This window comes from Neovison vison, chromosome 1, assembly GCF_020171115.1.
Source record: "Neovison vison isolate M4711 chromosome 1, ASM_NN_V1, whole genome shotgun sequence".
Classification (NCBI taxonomy): domain Eukaryota; kingdom Metazoa; phylum Chordata; class Mammalia; order Carnivora; family Mustelidae; genus Neogale; species Neogale vison.
In genome coordinates this window covers 53,185,017-53,203,317 of record NC_058091.1, presented here as the reverse complement: position 1 = coordinate 53,203,317, position 18,301 = coordinate 53,185,017, and the positions used below count along the sequence as shown (strand labels likewise).

General features: G+C 39.9%; 1 protein-coding gene across 3 annotated transcripts in view; it reads right to left on the bottom strand.

Moving 5' to 3' along the window:
• The window catches only part of FILIP1 (filamin A interacting protein 1), a 183,245-nt gene that overhangs the window by 15,967 nt on the left and 148,977 nt on the right, over positions 1-18,301 (bottom strand). For 2 of the 3 annotated variants that reach the window (XM_044246991.1, XM_044246988.1), the window contains exons 5-6: positions 4,825-7,630; positions 1,063-1,895 (exon numbers count right to left, since the gene is read on the bottom strand). In XM_044246991.1, the coding sequence (XP_044102926.1) occupies positions 1,689-1,895; positions 4,825-7,630 (3,013 nt within the window). In that variant the 3' untranslated portion in view covers positions 1,063-1,688. Of the gene's footprint in view, positions 1-1,062; positions 1,896-4,824; positions 7,631-18,301 lie in introns of those variants that run through there. The other variant, XM_044246993.1, reaches the window with a different exon arrangement.

The following is an 18,301-nucleotide window of genomic DNA, read 5'->3' as shown; positions in this document are numbered from 1 at the left end:
CCAATTATTATAGCACGTCTCCTAGGGTTAGTCAACATCTCTTAATACATATGCTGAGAACTGATGAGCTGTAGGCAATAGAGACCTGAAGGAAAAGAATATGAATTCTGCAAGGCATCCACCGCCACCATATACAACGGAAGTCGAAGTTCTACAAGAGATAGGAAATCCGGTATGGAAACAACTCAGGGAAGAGCCTCTTTATCATGAAGTTTGATGATTTGATGATAAAAAGCTAAGTCATACATCTTTGAAAAAAAAAAAATACAACTATCTTTCCCCAAATATCAAAGGCAGGGCCTATCCAAATAGTCTTAGAACCCTCACAATTCAGAAGTGGAAAAACAACAACCTGCAACTTTGTAGTTATTGAATTTTTATAAATTTACTCAGTTGGCTTAAAAATTTTGACAAGGGCGCTGCCTACTTGAGACCTCAGATGCTAAGTTGTGGGTTATTAGCCTTGAGCTCATTTGTGGTTATTTGACCAGGAAGCACAATGTCTACTTTAATAACATGGTTAATCTCACAAAGACACCTGGCATTTTGCATTCACAGTTTCATGCTTATTAAAACATGCTTGATTTTAATGAAAATGATACAAATATAAGTAAAATGGACAGGAATAATAATCCAATTCACCACACCATACCACACCACACCACGGCACACCACACACACACACACACACACACACACACATACACACTCATGAACTCATTCTATATTTGCAAGTAAAGTCCACACTCAACTGAAGAAAATATTTGAATTCAATTAAGTTATGAATGTTGTCATTTTTTTTCTTGGCTTTAATGTATCACAATTACTTTCTTCTATTTTCTATCCATTACAACCTAACCTCTATTGAGGTTGTAATGGATAGAAGGATCATTTGGCAGCTCTATTCAAACAGCTCCACAATTTAAATCAATTGCACACTTGAATAGAGCATGAATTTGACATTAATGGTTCTAAAATTATTGTCTATAAAATTCTGGGAGTGTTTTGGAGATGGCCAAAACCTCTATAATACACACAGACACACAAATAAGTAAAACTCTGTTTTTAGGATTCCATATTTCATTTCCATTTTATTTCACATTCAAATTATTTCCTGAAATCATCCCAGAGGCTTTTGTTTTTGCTAAACTGTAAAGGTCCAGGCCCTGTGATAGCTAGGAGATGTTTTTTCCAGCACATGAAGCAAATTCAGGATTTAATAGAGGCAAATGGCAACTGTTAAACTATTTCCTATTTCATAATAGAATTTCTGAAAAATCAATTATTGTGGAACAAGGCCTATTAAATTTGATTTACAATTAGGAAATATGGGATCCGGCTTTGGAGAGGATGAGATCCAGCCCCCATATCTTACTGACATAAAGAGACCGAGGCTCAGGCAGTTTAACTGATGGGTCCACTTTCTAGAAGCAAAAATGGGACTAGAAGTCAGCCCCGCCTCAGGCCCAGCATCCTCAACGAAGCAGTAGTTCTGCTAGTTAGTTCTGTTCTCTAGCATCAGAATACATGTACAAAATAGGAAAGACACATGGCTATTAGTGGATTATTTTATAAACAGGATACTTAAAACTGCAGTTAGTACATGTAAAGAGTTGGCACAAGCAGACGAAGGTCCGCGTTCACGGCAGCGGTAGCGTCTGCACAACATACCCCCTCAGCCACTGCCCTCAGCCCTTCCCCCCTCCAAGAGAGGTAGCGCTGCCGGCTGCAGATTTCTTCAGCTCTATTTTCATAGACTGAGTCTCAGCTCGAGGCTCGAATTTGGTCAGATTTCCTGCTCCTGGAGCTGCCACTACTGGCTTTCCTGCTTTCATACCTTTTGACATAGGAATGCGGGTGGGTGTAGGTCGCTGGGATGACCCATCTTGTCCTGACTGTAAGAGAGAAAATATAGAGACACAAGGGAGATGTCAGTGAGTTTCCGCCTGGATTTGCCATCAGTCTGAGCATCATCAGTGGACAGAAAGCCCATGGAGGGCACCTCTCTAGATAACATTGTTAAAACTTGGGAGTCAGGATCTCATCCACTCTGATTGCCTCCTCTTACCTGTCCTGAAACATCTGAGCCAGTGGATACCCCTTCTCTTCTCCAGCCCCTGACCTACTTCCTCTACCCTTCCGGAAGTGACCTTAACTCCTATTTCACAGAGAAAACACAACCACCTGGCTTCAACTCAGGCAACTTTACTCCCACTGTCCCGTACATTATCTCTACTTTCTTTAGAGGAAGCAGCTCTCCTTTCGTCTCTTAGTGATGCCAGACTCTTCTCATTTTTCCTGTCACTGCTGGCCATACCCTTCTTCTTGAAGTTCTCCTAAAATCTCTGGCTGTGACACATTCTTACTGGAGTCTCACCCATTCGCCTCCCATCTCTGATGACTCCTATTCAATCTCTTGTTGGCTCCTTGTTCTAGTTTGCCTTTCTTCTAAAAGTGGGTGTCACCATGCTCCCTTCTCAGCTCTCTTTTCGTTTTCCACATTCACCCTGAGAATGGCCTCAGTTGTCACCCATGTGTTGCTAAGTCCCAGGACCTCAAGCCTTCAATGGCCTTCTGGAATACACATGTGATTTCCAACTATTTGCCAGACATCCCCACTGTCTCTCAGGCATCTCAAATATAAATGCCCCCAACATGACTTATCCTCTCCCCAAACAGTAGTCCCTCTACGTTTTTCATCCTGTCTACCCATACAACCATGCCCAAACCCCAGAGCCACTCTCTAGATGCAGAGATAGGATCTCTTTGATCCTATCTTCAATACATCTCTGTCCTGGTTTTCACTACCACCGTTCAAGCCTACCCCGTCTCTAACCTAAAAAATCACAACAGTGTCCCCACCCTCAGCCTCTGTGCCCTCCAATTTATATTTTAAACTCTTTCATAGACATAGGTTTCTAACACATTAATCATGTCATAAATCTTTCATCAATGCCCTTTCAGTCGTGTCCTTTGTCCATCCTATGAGATTAAAGGTCAATCTCATAAGCCATGCACCTCTCTTCAATATCTGACCCCAGTCTGCTATACTTTCTGCTCTTGCATTTTGTCTCTGCGCCCAACAGCTGCAGCACCGTGGGAATGCTCACTATTCCCCAAATAAGGCAGGCTCCTTCACATTGCATACCTTTGCACAGACTGTTCTCTCTACATACTCCTTCTGCTTTCTTTCTCAAAACAAAAAAACAAAAAAACAAAAAAACCTCTCCTTATCTATGAAAACTTCCTCCTCCGGGAAGCCTTCTCTGGAGGGTTCCTTTTTATACACCTCTATCATAGGACCACTGGAGGGTAGGTTCCAACTGGGTAGGTTTCAATCCTGCCTCTCCTGCTAAGGTGGGCAATTCTACAGGTCCCTTTTGCAGTCAGCACCAAACCTGGTGCCCAGAGTGTAGCTAAACAATAAATGTTGAATGAATAAATGCACAAATGAATGAGCCTCACTCTTCAATTTCTAAGAAACGTGTCCTAAACTTTTTGTCATCCTTGACTTTATGGAATCTGATATATCTGAAGTAAGTGGCCATCCTTTAGACCTTATAAATCTTATTTATTTGAAGTCTTGTTTGTATATGGGGTTTAATCAGTAGTGAAAAATGTTACTAAAGTAAGTAAAGCTATTTTGATCTGACCCTTAAAATAAGAATAAGATGTTTCAGCAGAAAATCTGCTCTAAGGTACAACTTATACCTCCACCATCTTTTTATAAAAATCATTAGAAATAACCACGCATACCAAATTATGCTTTTTGTTGCTTAAAAAGCAATATTATATTGAACCGTTTGAGAAGTGTGAGCAATTCTGAATGCTATTCAGCACCTTTGGGCCAATAACGAAAAGCTTTACTAGCAAAGCACTTAGTAACTCACACTTTGAAGTCTGTCTTAAATCTATGTTGGTACACAGAAAATTTAAGTAAATTATACTGTGGGTATGAGAAAATAAACCACAGTTTCTAGACTTAAATAAGAAGCTTCCTGTCCTTAAGAGTGTCTAATACATGCTACAGAATTTGTTCAGAGTCTAAGAATCATAATTTCTAGTCTACTGGTTTCAATTAAAATCTGAATAGTATACATTCTTTTATAATTTAATTTACCAATTTGTCCCAAGTAAATGAAGATAATCACTAGAGGTATTTTTAAAACTAGAATTTATTTTAAAGCTCTGGTTTTTATACTTTGGGCACACTTTGTAATCGTTCATTTAGGCTTCCAGTTGGTTATTAAATAAGTATTTATCCAGCCCTTGCTCTCCACAAGATGCTATTAATAAAATGTAGCATTTAGACATATAAGCTCACTTATTTTATACTATTAAAATAGGTTTTAATATTAAAATACTTTAATGTTATTTTTGGAATAAAATATGGCTATGACCATTCACAACAACATACTGAATATTTTAGGGTATAGAAATGTAAGCCAAGAGGCAGCTTTCATTCTTCCTGCATATTGACCATCTCTCTCAGTCTTCATTTTTAAAATTATTTTAAATATAAAAATTAAACTTTAAGCCTGATTATTAGCATATGTTGACATTATGAAGAGGCCATCTTTGCAAGAATTTGGGGGGCCTCCATAATTTACATGAAAAAAAATTTCACTCCAAATTAGTTCAATTTATTAAAATATTAGGCCACTTTTTATTTTCATTTCTTTGGTGTAGTTTGTCCTCTAGGAAATATCTGCTAGTGGACTCAGAGCTAGCGGCATGTGCTTTTGTTTCATTTCGGGCCCTGGGTGATTCCCACGACTCACTTCGCCCTCCCTGGGCCTAAAATTTAGAGCGTCTTCTACTCACCACTGACTGGGTTCCTCGAGTAGATGAAGTTGTGACCGGTGTTATGGTGATAGTGCTCGTCACCTTGCTCGCGCCAGGCCTTGATGAGAGATGGTTCCTAGGAGAGCGAAGGACAGTGCCAGTGGAAACCTCCTTTTCAGCTGTCACATTAACAGGTCGGACAGTAATAACTGGACTAGCTCCTTCAGCCGAAGTCCCAGGGGATCGTTTAAACTGAGAACCTAAATGAATGTGAATTTTATTGTCTTCCGTGGTTATGATATTGGCATTGGAGTTATATTTCCGTAGTGGAGTTGGAGCAGTCTGTTTTTCTGGGGTGACTTTGAGGACAGTCCTTCCCATGGGCATTTCCTGGGATTCTGGAGAGACTCCCATCTCAGCTGGTGCTGCCGATGTAGATACCGTCATTATCTGAATGGGGGATGTGGGCCTGTCTGCAAACATACCTCTTCCGCCTTCTGGGGTCTTCTCTCTAGAAAATGTAGTAATTGTGACTGGGGACATGGCTCGTTCTGTGCCGAGAGCAGCATCTCCACTTTTTGGTTTTTGAGCCATAACATTTGGTGACGGAATAATGGTTATCCTTGGTTTCTGATTCCCTAAGGTAGGAATGACCGTGGTACTAGAAAAAAATTCTTCAGATGTCGGGCTGGTTATTTCCAAAGTTGCCGTACTATTCTCATGGTCTGGTGTCACTCGAATATGCAGAGGCTGGCCTTGCTTTGGCGAAAGGACCAGCTCTCCTGGGTGCCCTGGACTGGCGTTTGTTCGAGGCCCTTTCTCGTGAGTGATTGGGGGCCCATTTTCCCTTTTTCTCATCCATGGAATCCAAGACTTTCTCATAGTGAGCTCATTTGCTGCTGGAGGATATCTGTCTAGAACAGAGGATCGTTCCATAGGTTTCTTCAATCCCACCTGTCGAAGGTTACTCATGATATGATTTTCTTCTTGGAAGGATTTCCGTATAAATACTGCTGGTGTTTCTTCCTCAGCTGCCTCACTGCTGACAACATCTGTCTGCACTCCAGTCGACGTCACTGGAATATCCACCATTCTTCTTCCATTCATACTGGGTCTAAGAGCTCGGCTGTACCGTTTAGAAAGCTCCAACTCTTTGGTCAGATTGAGGACCTCCTGCCCCATGTTTTTGTTCTTATTTTCTTCTTCCATAAACCTTTGTTGAAGGACAGAATAATCCACTTGCAATTGAGAAAGCTGATCTTCTTTGTTCATTAATTCATGGATCTTCTCTTTAAGAGCTTGGACTTCGGCTTTTAGGTCTCGACTTTTAGCTTCTTCTAACCGGAACCTGTGTCTCAGCTCTGCTTCCTGACTCACCACCTCACCTTTCTCGATTGCCTTATTCTTGGCAATCTGGTGCTTTATCTCCTCCAGTTGTTGAGAGAGGAAATTGGCCTTGTCCTGCTCAGTTCTAAATTTCTGCTCCAACTGATCGTACTCATCCTCTGTCTTCATTAAATCCCCCTCAACCACCTCCAGTTGTTGGAGGCGTTTCTTCAGTCTCTCAATTTCCAGTGTCAGTTCCTTTATCTTGTTATCTTCTGGGCAGGTGAGCTCAGACCCTTTCCAAGACCTTCCTCTTGTTATTTCTCTTTCCACTTCCTCTATCCCATCAAGTCTCTTCTTTAATAAGTCAACACTGCAGCTTAATTCAGAGGATTTTTCTTCTTCATTCTTCAGTTTACCTATTAACTCATCTCTTTCTTTCGTCAAATTGTATACCTTTTCCTCCATTTCAGATTTCAGTTTCAAAAGCTTCTTACTTTCTTCAATTAGTTTCTCAGTTACATCCATAACCTTTCCTTGTTCCACCTTAAAATTTTTATTGAGTCCATCTACTTTTCTCTCCTCTTGCTTTATTTTTTCCATCATATTTTTCCTTTCATCAACCAGCATCACAGTGAATGACTTCAACTTTGTAAGATCATCTTTGAGACTTAATTCAGCCTTTTCTAATCGACTTTCAGAACATTCCAGTTCTTTAACTCGACTCTTGACCACCTCCAGTTCATTCAACAGGTCTTTGGTTAAGTTCTTCTCTTTCTCCAGATTTACATGTAGCTGGCTGCACTCAGATTTACTCCTGCTAAATGCTTCCTCCAGCTTCTCCAGTTCAGACATTCTCTTCTGTAATTTCTCCACTTCCAGTTTGAGCTCCCGGCTATGGTGTTCCTCCTCCTGCAGCTTCTTCCGCAGTTCCCGGCACTGGGTCTCAGTTTTAGTGATCTCCTCGTCTTTACCCTCCATTTCGAGCACACGTTTTCGGAGATTTTCCACTTCTGCCATCAGGCTGGAATTGCCACATTCCCCTTTGGCAATTTTATCTCTTAATTCCTGAAGTTCTTCCTCTGCCTTTTGGAGGTTTTTGTTGGTCTCTTCCAACTCCTCGATTCTCTGAGTTAAGCCGACCAGCTTGAGCCTAAGTTGCCTGTTGTGAGACTCTTGATTAGCCAACTTCGCATTCATCTCTTCATGCTCTTGGGAAAACCTCGAAGACTTGTGTTCAAAATCCACTTCTAACTTGAGCAGTTTCTGCCTGTCTTCTTTAGATTTGGAGGTGACGGCTTTGAGCTTTTCTTCTTCTTCCCTCAGTTTCTGAGTAAGATCCTGTACTTTCTGGCTCTGGAGGCCAAGTTGCTCGATATGCATTTGCCTTTCATCCACCAGCATGAGTGCAAATGACTTGAGTTTTACAAGCTCATCTCTCAGTTTATTGAGCCGCTTAGCATTTTCCTTTTCTTTTCGGGCTTGGTAAGCCTTTTCTTGTTCAAGGAGCTTTTTCAATCTAGGAAACAAAATATATTAAAATATTATATGTTATTATATTATATATGTCATATATTACATTTGTGTATATTTATTGTTATACATATTAAAAGTTTCGTCAGCAAGTAGGTTTGTCTTGGATAATAAATAAAAATGAAATGTCAGGGGCATCTGGGTGGCTCAGTTGTTGAGCATCTGTCTTTGGCTCAGGTCATGATCCCTGGGTCCAGGGATCAAGTCCCACATCAGGCTCCCTGCTAAGCAGGGAGCCTGCTTCTCTCTCTCCCACTCCCCCTACTTGTGTTCCCTCTCTCACTATCTCTCTCTGTCAAATAAATAAATAAAATATTTTTTAAATTTTTAAAATGTTTTAATTTTTAAAATTTTTTAAAAATGAAATGTTATTATAGTAAATACCTATTAACTGCTGCAATATCGAGGCTTAACAGGTAGTATTAATGAAATTAATCAGAAGTCAGGGTACTGATTACTCTTAGGGAGGGGTAGTGACCAGAAGTGGGTATGAAGAGGACTAGTTTCCGTACTTTTCAGGTACTAGTTTCTGTTTCATGATTTATGTGCTGTTTACAAAGGCTTGGTCAGCCCATTACATTTCAGTAAGTTGAACTCTTATGAGTGTCTTTCTGCAGATATATAATACTTCAATAAGACATTGGGTAACACTTAGGTTGTACAATAACAAAAGACTATTTAAATAGTGTTTTCTGTATTCCAGGCACTATGTGTGTGATGCATTTATTTTTTCTTCATAGCAATCCTGTGAGACATGTACTGCTACTGCCATCCTGAGAAGGAACGTGAGAAACGGTACTTGCATGGGACCCACCGTCAGGAAGTGGCAATGTTGGCATTCAAACTCAGGCAGTAGGGCTCTGGGATCCTTGCTTCTCACCTCTGCATCTTATTATTTTAAAGGATCATTTTATTTTAAATGAAAGGGCGGGTGCAGAAAATAAAGTACTTGGAGGGGTGCCTGGGTGGCTCCATGGGTTAAAGCCTCTGTCTTAGGCTCAGGCCATGATCCCAGGGTCCTGGGATCCAGTCCTGCATCGGGCTCTCTGCTCAGCAGGGAGCCTGCTTCCTCCTCTCTCTCTGCCTGCCTCTCTGCCTACTCTCTCTCTGTCAAATAAATAAAATCTTAAAAAAAAAAAAAAAGAACTTGGGATTTTTTTAATTTTGTAGGCAATTATCACCTAGGGACAAAGCAAGGCAAACTTTCTGATAAAAAGCTGATCTACATAAACTAACTTCAGCTAATGAAGAACCGGCACAGAATTTAAAATAAATGAAGAAAAAAGAAATGTAAAATAATTTTTAAAAATTTATTTTAAATGAATTTTTTATTTTTTAAAGATTTTATTTATTTATTTGACACAGACACAGAGGTACTGCACAACTAGGGGGAGCAGCAGAGGGAGAGGGAGAAGCTGGCTCTCCACTGAGCAGGGAACCCGATGAGGGGCTCAATCCCAGGACCCTGGAATCATGACCTGAGCTGAAAGCAGACTCTTAACCGACTGAGCCACCCAGGTGCCCCTAAATGATTTTGTAAATAAGAGAACTATGTAGGGAAGAAATCTGAGTTATTATCAATGCAAAGATATGGCCACCAGAGGGATTATTATGTTTCACATGTATGAAATACATTTTCTCTATGGTGTTTATGTATAGCATTAAAAAGTACAAATATGAAGACTCCAGAGTAACTACTCGCCATCTTTATGTTGGTCAGTTAACTTGCACCAATTTCTTTCATTGAAGTAGAGTCAACACACAAAGTTACATTAATTTTAGGTGTACAACATATGATTCAACAACTCTGAATATTGTGTTGTGCTCACCACAAGTGTAGCTACCATCTGCCACCATCCAACACTATTACAACATCATTGACTCTATTCCCTATGCTGTGCCTTTTATGCCCGTGACTTATTCATTCCATAACCAGAAGTCTGTATCTCCCATTCCCCTTCATAGCTTGCAACAATTTCTCATAGTTATTTTCAGTTACCTGTAAAAACAGAGTTGAAATAATCATATTCACTTTCTGTAGTCTAAGAATGCATTTTAATATCAATATGTTTATCAGAGAAGTAAGTTATAAACAATACATATTTGGTTTAAGTATGTTTTATTCTTTCAATATATTTTGTCTTATCTACCTTAGTTATTCTGAATGATTTATTTTGTATTTATGACTATATTAGCTGTTGGCCAAGTAAATAGAAGCTAATAGTCTCACATTGCATTGGGCAAGAAATGACTGGACAAACATCGAAGCTATTTGTGGTGTTAGAGAATTATTATAGAAATGATCTTGTGATGTCATTAAATTTTTTTCTGGAATTTAATTTTACAAACCTCCCCTTGTGTCTAAGCATCTATTAACTAAATACATAATTTCCAAAATCCATTATGACTTTATTCCTCCAGTAAAAGATAAAGATTGTTTTCAAATCCTACAGGTTCACAAGAGCAATGTTATAATTATTTCATTAAGTGTGGTTCTTATGTGTGGAAAAGGGCTTTTTCTTGATCATCTTTTCTTTTTACTTAAGTCAAAACAACTAAAATAATGTCATAGAACTACAGAGTAGGAGAGACTTTAGGGATATTTTCAAATTCCTTAACCTTACCTAGACTATCTGAGATGAATTCATTGAAAACATCAGCGCTTTCAACTCCAGGCTTAAAATGTTAAAATTTCTTTCTTTTTTTTTTTTTTTTTTTTAAGATTTTATTTACTTGACGGAAATACAGTGAGAGAGAGAACACCAGCAGGGAGAGTGGAAGAGGGAGAAGCAGACACCCTGCTGAGCAGGGAGCCCTCTGAGGGGCTCGATCCCAGGACCCAGGATCATGACCTGAGCCAAAGGCAGATGCTTAACAACTGAGCCACCCAGGCATCCCAAAATGTTAAAATTTCTAAAACAATTTCTTTAAATACCTTATGCCTCCATACTATTACAGACAGTGGGCTGGAGTGCCTAAAACATGGGCTTTGGGGTCAGACATAGTTGTACCTGAACTCTGTCTCTCATGTTCCAACTGTAACCTCTGGCCAATTCCCAAAACTCTCCGACCCTCAGTTTTTTTACTTACAAAGAGAAGGATGTTAACACCTACCTCACAGGATTGTTCTCAAATTCAAAATAGTAGAAGTAAAGTGACTGATGTATAGACTCAATACGTGGGTGTCAAAAACACAAAAATAAATGTTAAGAACTAGAGAGTAGACATCTGAAAAGTCTGTCCAGTGCTTTTTGTGTTGAATCTGTAAATATTTTCATGTCTGTAACTTGTCTTTGGTAGTAAAACCTGAGGTACTAATGTTTCAACCAGAGAAAAATCGAAGGCTTTCTCATGAGTAGGAAATCCTGTGACCAGGGCAGGAATTTGGCTTCCAAGAAACTACATTTCTCAGGTCCTCCTAGCTGTGATTATTCCCCCCTTCTTTCCTCTGTCCCTTAAGCTCTCTCCTTCTCCCTTCTATGACTTCTTAAATCGTTCCCATCTCTTAGTTAAAGTGGATCCAACAGCAATACACAGTCCATTCTCTGCATTCTCTCTCTCTCTTTTTTTTTTTTTTAAGAATTTATTTATTTGACAGGAGAGATCACAAGTAGGCAGCGAGGCAGGCAGAGAGAGAGGTGGGGGAAGCAGGCTTCATGCTGAGCAGAAAACCTGATGTGGGGTTCGATCCCAGGATCCTGGGGTCATGACCCGAGCCGAAAGCAGAGGCCTTAACCCACTGAGCCACCCAGGCGCCCCTCTTTCTCTGCATTCTCTTAAAATTCAGTTACAGCATTGGTTTAGCTGAAGATTAGATGGAGAAACAAGGTAAAACTGTGTGACTCAGTGAGGACAGCCTGCTGAGATCCTTCTGAGCAAGAAGACTTGCACTTAAAATACCTATAGGGAAGACATTGGCGATGGGAAGGATGGGATGAATTGTGAGGATTTTGCCAAAGGCAACTGGCATGGGATTTGTGACTGTTCACTCACTAGGAAAAAGGGAGAGAGAAATAGAAAAAAATTACTTTGAAGCTTTCGGTCTGCATAATTACAGATAAAACCTTTGACAGGAATGGGAAAAACTGATGAGAAAGAGTCATGGTAGAAAATTGAGGTAACTGACAGCAAGATAATCAAGTTAAAAAGTGTTTGGCCATATTTAATAAAACTGTATTGTACACTTAAAAATTTGTTAAGAGGGTAGATCTCATGTTAAGTGTTCTTTCCATAATGAGATAATTTTTAAGTATACCAAACGTTGGAAATGTAGTACTTTTGATGTAAATCCTATAAATTGTACAGCTCTTTTATATCCTAAGGCCATCCCTAATGATCCCCACTGTCATTTACTTCCATCCAAGACCCGAGTGTCTTTTGCTGATAATTCTGCAGAAGCTTCTTAATGGGTTTCCTCACAAGCCCTGCCACCTGTGAGCTGTGTGATCTTGGATGAGTTACATAATATGATATATCTATCGCTATATCTCACTTTTCTCACTTATAAATTGGGCATCAAAATAGTACCTAGTTGATAGGGTTTGTGTGAGATGCATGTTACTTAATATATGGAAAGCAGTTACAACAGTGCCTGACCCATGCTGAGCGTAGTTTCAGCTATTTTTAAGTTGTAATTATTATTATTACTTACTCTTACCCAAATTTGAATATAATCATAAGTTGTAATGGAATCCTGGCTCTCCATGCCTTCTTGTTGCTCTAAGAATAGAGGTGAAAATTCCTTAACATGGCCTAGCACGATTGGATTCCTCAGCACCTTGGCAGGTTCAACTGAAGTCAGTCTTTCCTCTCTGATCTAAGCTGCTAACATTCCTTAAATATGCTGTGCCTTCTCCCTGGCATTTCCTCCCATCCAAGTACTAACCAGGTCTGACCCTGCTTAGCTTCTGAGATCAGACAAGATCGGGCGCGTTCAGGGACTCCCTGGTATTTCCTACCTCCTCTTCCTTTCACTCTGGCACACACACCTGAATATATCTGGCTGATTTTATCCTTCAAGTTTCAATTAAATGTCACTTCCTCCAGAAGTCTTCCTGACCAACCTGATTCAGTTAGATCTGCTCATAGACTCCCATAATACCCTAAAGTCCTCCTTTATAAGACTAATGAACTTACACATTTTTAAAAAAGATTTTATTTGTAAGTAATCTCTACACCCACCATGGGGCTCAAACTCACAACCCTGAGATCAAGAGGCACATGCTCTTCCCACTTACAATTTTGTAATGCCTGATGACCCTTGTTAATACAAGTTGCATGAGGATACGTGCCATGTTTGTCTTGTTTGCCCCATAGCACAATGCCTGACAAATAGGAAGTGCTCAAAATATAGTGACTGATGGATAAATGAAAGAAAGAACAAATAAATAATCTTGAGGTAGAAATAGAGCTCAAGTCGTCTTACACAGAGATGTGTGAACAGAAATCCCTCACAATGCTGGGTATAAATTTTTGTTGAATGGATATTGTGGTTGTTACAAGGCCAGCAATTTGATATTACTAGGGGTCATTAGACAATAAGGGGCTCTGGTCTAGTGAGCAGTGGCCTCTCTTGAAGACTGTGGTCTTTCCAGTCAGCAGTCTCCTGGAGAAGAAGTGTATCTCCTAAGTGGAAACCAAAAGCGAGACGGAGCCCTCTCTGTGTGGACTGGGAAGGTCTCTCTTACAATACGTTTATCTTTCATACTGGATGATGACCAACCTCCAGATATCCCATGAAGGGCCTCTGGGAAAATTGGAACCCTAAATAATATTTTGTACACCAGGCTGAAGTAAAGTTTTTGTGTTTCTCTCATAGGTTTTAGCATCCTTTCGTTTTTTGTTTTGTTTGCTGGTTTTAGTTTTATTTATTTATTTATTTAACATATAATGGATTATTTGCCCCAGGGGTACAGGTCTGTGAATGATCAGGCTTACACATTTCACAGCACTCACCATAGCACATGCCCTCTCCAATGTCCATAACCCAGCTACCCTATCCCTACCCCCTCAACTCCTAGCAAACCTCAGTTTGTTTGGTGAGATTGAAAGTCTCTCATGGTTTTAGTTCTTTTTAAGAAAATATCCCAACTTTGGCTACAGAGAAACAAGAGAGGGTAATTTACCCACACCTGGACCAGAAGTCTAATGTTGAGGCAGTGTACATCTGGGGTCTAGTGGGAGGAATGGTAGTAATTAAAGCAAGAGAAGTCTCAGGAAGAAAGAAAAGTTACAGGAGATCCTGAGACTGTTTTGTCAACCATCCCTACCTACACAGAAACTTTACCTTGCTAAAGCTTGGTAATTCCTGGCTTTTCATTTCAATAAGGGGGGGGTGGTGATATTGCCTTACACATGGAAATAATTTTGATCTCCAAAGGAGAAACTACAGAGAGAGAAAGAAAAAGGAAAGGATAGAGACAACTCTTTGGGAAATGCCCAGAAATAAGAGGTAAAAAGAATGAGGAGGAGCTAGTGAAGGCCTGGCAAGAGAGGTAAGAGGAGAGAGATACACCAGGAGAGACCCATGGAACGACACTGGCGTGCCAAAGGAAGGGGGCACTTGTATCCATTTAGGTCCCTCCCTCCCTCGTCACTTTACCTTCTACTTCAGGTGGGCTTTTTTTTTCTTCCCTTCTATCTAGAAATCCTCATTTTTACATCAAACAAGAATTCAGAAGTACTATCATGTAACTAGTCACAATACATAATGACTGTGGCATATTATGTCTCCTTTTTTCAAACAATATCCCAATAGTTAAAATTTTACTTTGTGCTTTAAACAATTAATTTGCCTACATTACTGGACCCCGTTGCCATGTAATTATGCTATTTAAGGAGCAGAATAAGAAGGTGTGGGTGTTGTTTGTGCCAACTGGTCTCATGACCCCCTCTCTGCCCATCTTGCCATTCTTCAGCCACGCTCTGATTCTAAGCAGATTAGCATAAAAAGGAAACAAACCAGAAGACCAAGACTAAGATGAATTAGTACCCTGATTCTCATCGCAGATACAGGCAGAACCCTAAGCATCCTGAAATCAAATTTATTCTTGGCAAGTTCTTAATTTTCAACAAGCCACTTATCCTGCTTAAAGGATGAAACGAAGACAAGGAAATGATCTGACAGATTTTCAGAATTCTACTGCCTTTCTAAATAACTATTCTTAAGTGTATTCCTCATTTCTCTTTTCACGCTGAATAAAGCTATATTTTTTAATTTGTAAATTTATCCTTTACAAATGTTTAGAAATTTCAATTATTTTCAACTAGAAAAAGACTTGAAAAGTGTAGATCCAAATGTTCTATAATTGTTTGTGGTTACATAGATAAGTCAAGATGCGTCAATTTGGGTCATTAAAATTGGTGAATTTTGTTATATGTATATTGTATCTCAATAAAAAATGTAGTGATGAAATGAATATAAAAGGCCCTAGATAGGGCAGCTGGGTGCTCAGTGAGTTATGCCTCTGCCTTCCTCTCAGGTCATGATCCCAGGGTCCTGGGATTGAGCCCTGGCATCAGCATTGGGCTCCCTGCTCAACAAGGAACCTGCTCTCCCTCTCCCTCTACTCCTCCTCACTAACCCCCCCCCCCCACCTCATGCTCTCTCTCTCCCCACCAAATAAATAAAATCTTTTTAAAAATTAAATAAATAAATGAGAGGCCCTAGAAAGTATTCCAAATGTCAGATTAAGGGAGAAAGGTTGTAAACAAATATTATAAGAGAGTGACTTAAAATGTAATAGAAAATATAAAATAGATTATTAATCTTAAGGCAGAAAGATAGGAAAGCTAGAGAAGAGAGCTAACACTTTCAGCTGGGGTTGGGGAACCTGATAGGAAAATGTTCTGGGGAAGACATGTTTCAAGTACTAGAAAACCTCTAGTTCTAGTATTATTTCAAGATGCCGAAAATAAAGGTTACCAAGTCTTTCAGAAAAAAAAAAAAAAAAAAACTTATTTACCAACTACCTATTGCATCTTAGGCAGCGTGTTAAGTACTTTATTATTTCACCTCATTATTACCACAACACTTTGAACAAGGCATTACTGTACCATTTTATAAATAACACAAGTTATTTGACTTAATCAAAGGGAGAAGGCGTAGGTTGGGATTTTGAACCAGATCTGCTCGACAACCAACAAAATGCTTTTAACAACAGTGCCATTCTTCGAATAGATATTACTTGAACACATCAAATTTGCAAGACTTTGTTTTTGTTTAGGTTAACTTCATCTTGCTATGTCAGCCTGTCCTTCTGGAATTGTCAAGATCTTCCTTGGACTCTGGTTTGTTATCCAAATGATGCCAACTTATACCTAGCATTGTGTCAATGGCGAAATGACTCCGATCATTAATAAAAAGATAGGTGAATTTGCACAGAGCTCTTCACACACTCTCGAGATCTCTCTCCTGTTGACGCCAGTCCATTCAGTAGCAAGGACACTGTCATGCACTTAGCTCCCAGCACAGTGGGCTGTTACTCTTTTTCTCTTCTGAGCTTCCAGCCCTCCCCTATGGTTCCAATCACATCTACCCCATGTCAGTCAGCTACAACTAAATTCTTCCAGATGCTTAGGCCCCAGATCAGATCTAGAGTCATCCTGGAGTCCTTTCTTTCTCCCACATCGCCACAATTTTTTAGCAAATTTTATTAATTCTACCTTCAAAAGAGGTTCCAAATCCAATTACTTCTCACTTCTTCTATTGCTATCACCCTGGCCCAGGCCACCAATCATCTCTTATCTGGATTATTGAAATGGCCACCAGGTCCGACTCCCAGCTTCAACCCTTGCTCACCTTCAGTCTGTTCTCTGCCTAGAAGCCAGAGTGATTCTTAAAAAATGACAAATCAGGGCACCTGGGTGGCTCACTGGGTTAAGCCTCTGCCTTCCACTCAGGCCATGATCTCAGGGTCCTGGGATCGAGCCCCACATTGGGCTCTCTGCTCAGCGGGGAGCCTGCGTCCTTCTCTCTCTGCCTGCCTCTCTGCTTACTTGTGATCTCTGTAGATAAATAAAATCTCTTAAAAAAAAAATGGTAAGTCAGATCGTGTCACTCCTCTGCTGCAAGCCTTCCAGTAGTTTCCTATTTGACTCTGAGTGAAGCCAAATCACTGCAATGACCTGAAAGACCTACGTTATCACCCCTTCTCCCTTACCTCCTGACTGCACACCTTAACACTCTTTCTCTCCTCCTTCACATATGCTAATAGATCATCCCCTCACATCCTTCAGATCTTTGCACAAATATTACTTTCTCAGGGAAAACTTCTTTGTCCACCCTATTGACCTTGTGCATTTCATGACAGAACTTTCTATTTCTTTTTCCTGCAACTTTTGTTCTCCATACCACTTATTACACAATACATTTTACTTATTTTTTTAAATGACTGTTTCTCTTCTCTAAAACGTAAATACCTTGAAAGGAAGATTTTTGTGTTTTCTATTCACTGCTGTAGCCTGTAACCAGAACATGGCCTATGGTGAGTTCTTTACATATATGTTGAAGACCATCCCAAAAGGCCTTCCCTTGCTGAAATTCCGATGCACTTGGTCATATTCCTTAACCTCTTTGTGCCTCAGCTGTCCCATCTATAAAATGGAGGGAATGAAAGTACCTCCTTCATGGGGCTATCATGTCAACACATAAAGTGAAAGTTACCCCTCTGAAGTTTTTAGATAGTGACTATTCCACAGAGTGCACTCAATAAATGGCAGCCGTCAGTACTACTGGCAGCACCAAGTAAGGCACCTTTTCTTGTTTACTCACTTGGCAATCATCTACTGAACATTCACTAAATGCTAGGCACTCTGCTGGACATTTAGAGAAAAAAACAAACAGTTTGTGTTCCTAAGACATTTATTTAGTCTCTAAAGGAAAGGAAAATTAAACCAACAATCATATTGACATGCAAAAGATGCGTATCCTGTTTGTGAACACAGAGGAAAGGCAGTGAAAGTCAAAGCAGGGGAGGGGAGTCAAGGAGGTTTCCAGGAGGATATGACTCTTGAGTCTTAAAGGTTAAATGGGAACTCTGTAAGTAGAGAAGGCAAGGAAAGGGTGCTCTACACAAGACATCAGCAAACTGTTGTCTGTAGGCCACATCTAATCAAGGCTGGTATTTTCTATCATACAGTTCTCAAGTTAAGAATGGTTCTTATATTTTTAAAGGGTTGTGAAACATAACAAAAAAGAATATGGAGCAGACACTGTATGTGGCCTGCACAGCCTAAAATACCAGTGTAGTGGAAACAGTATGTAAAGACACAGCGTTGAGAAATGAGAGATATTTTCAAGGGACAGCCGGTAGCTCAACTGAAGCAAAGGACAACTGTGGGGACATTGGGAGTTGGAATGAGGCTAGAAAAGATGGACAAACCAAACAAAACACCCTGTGGGTTAAGAGGATGAATCTGAACTTTGGATTCAGAATATGATGAAATATGATAACTGTGTGATGAAATATGACAAGAGGAGTGGGTCCAGGAAGCTGGAGCTCACTTAGGAAACTACAAAAACACGAGATGAGAAACATGATGGAGTCTAAACTAAGATCTTGATCAGTATAAAAGGAGAGAAGACGTTGCCCTGGGTGAAGTTTAATATTTGGTGACAGACTGAGTGAGGATGGAAAGGGAGAAATCTGGACAGACT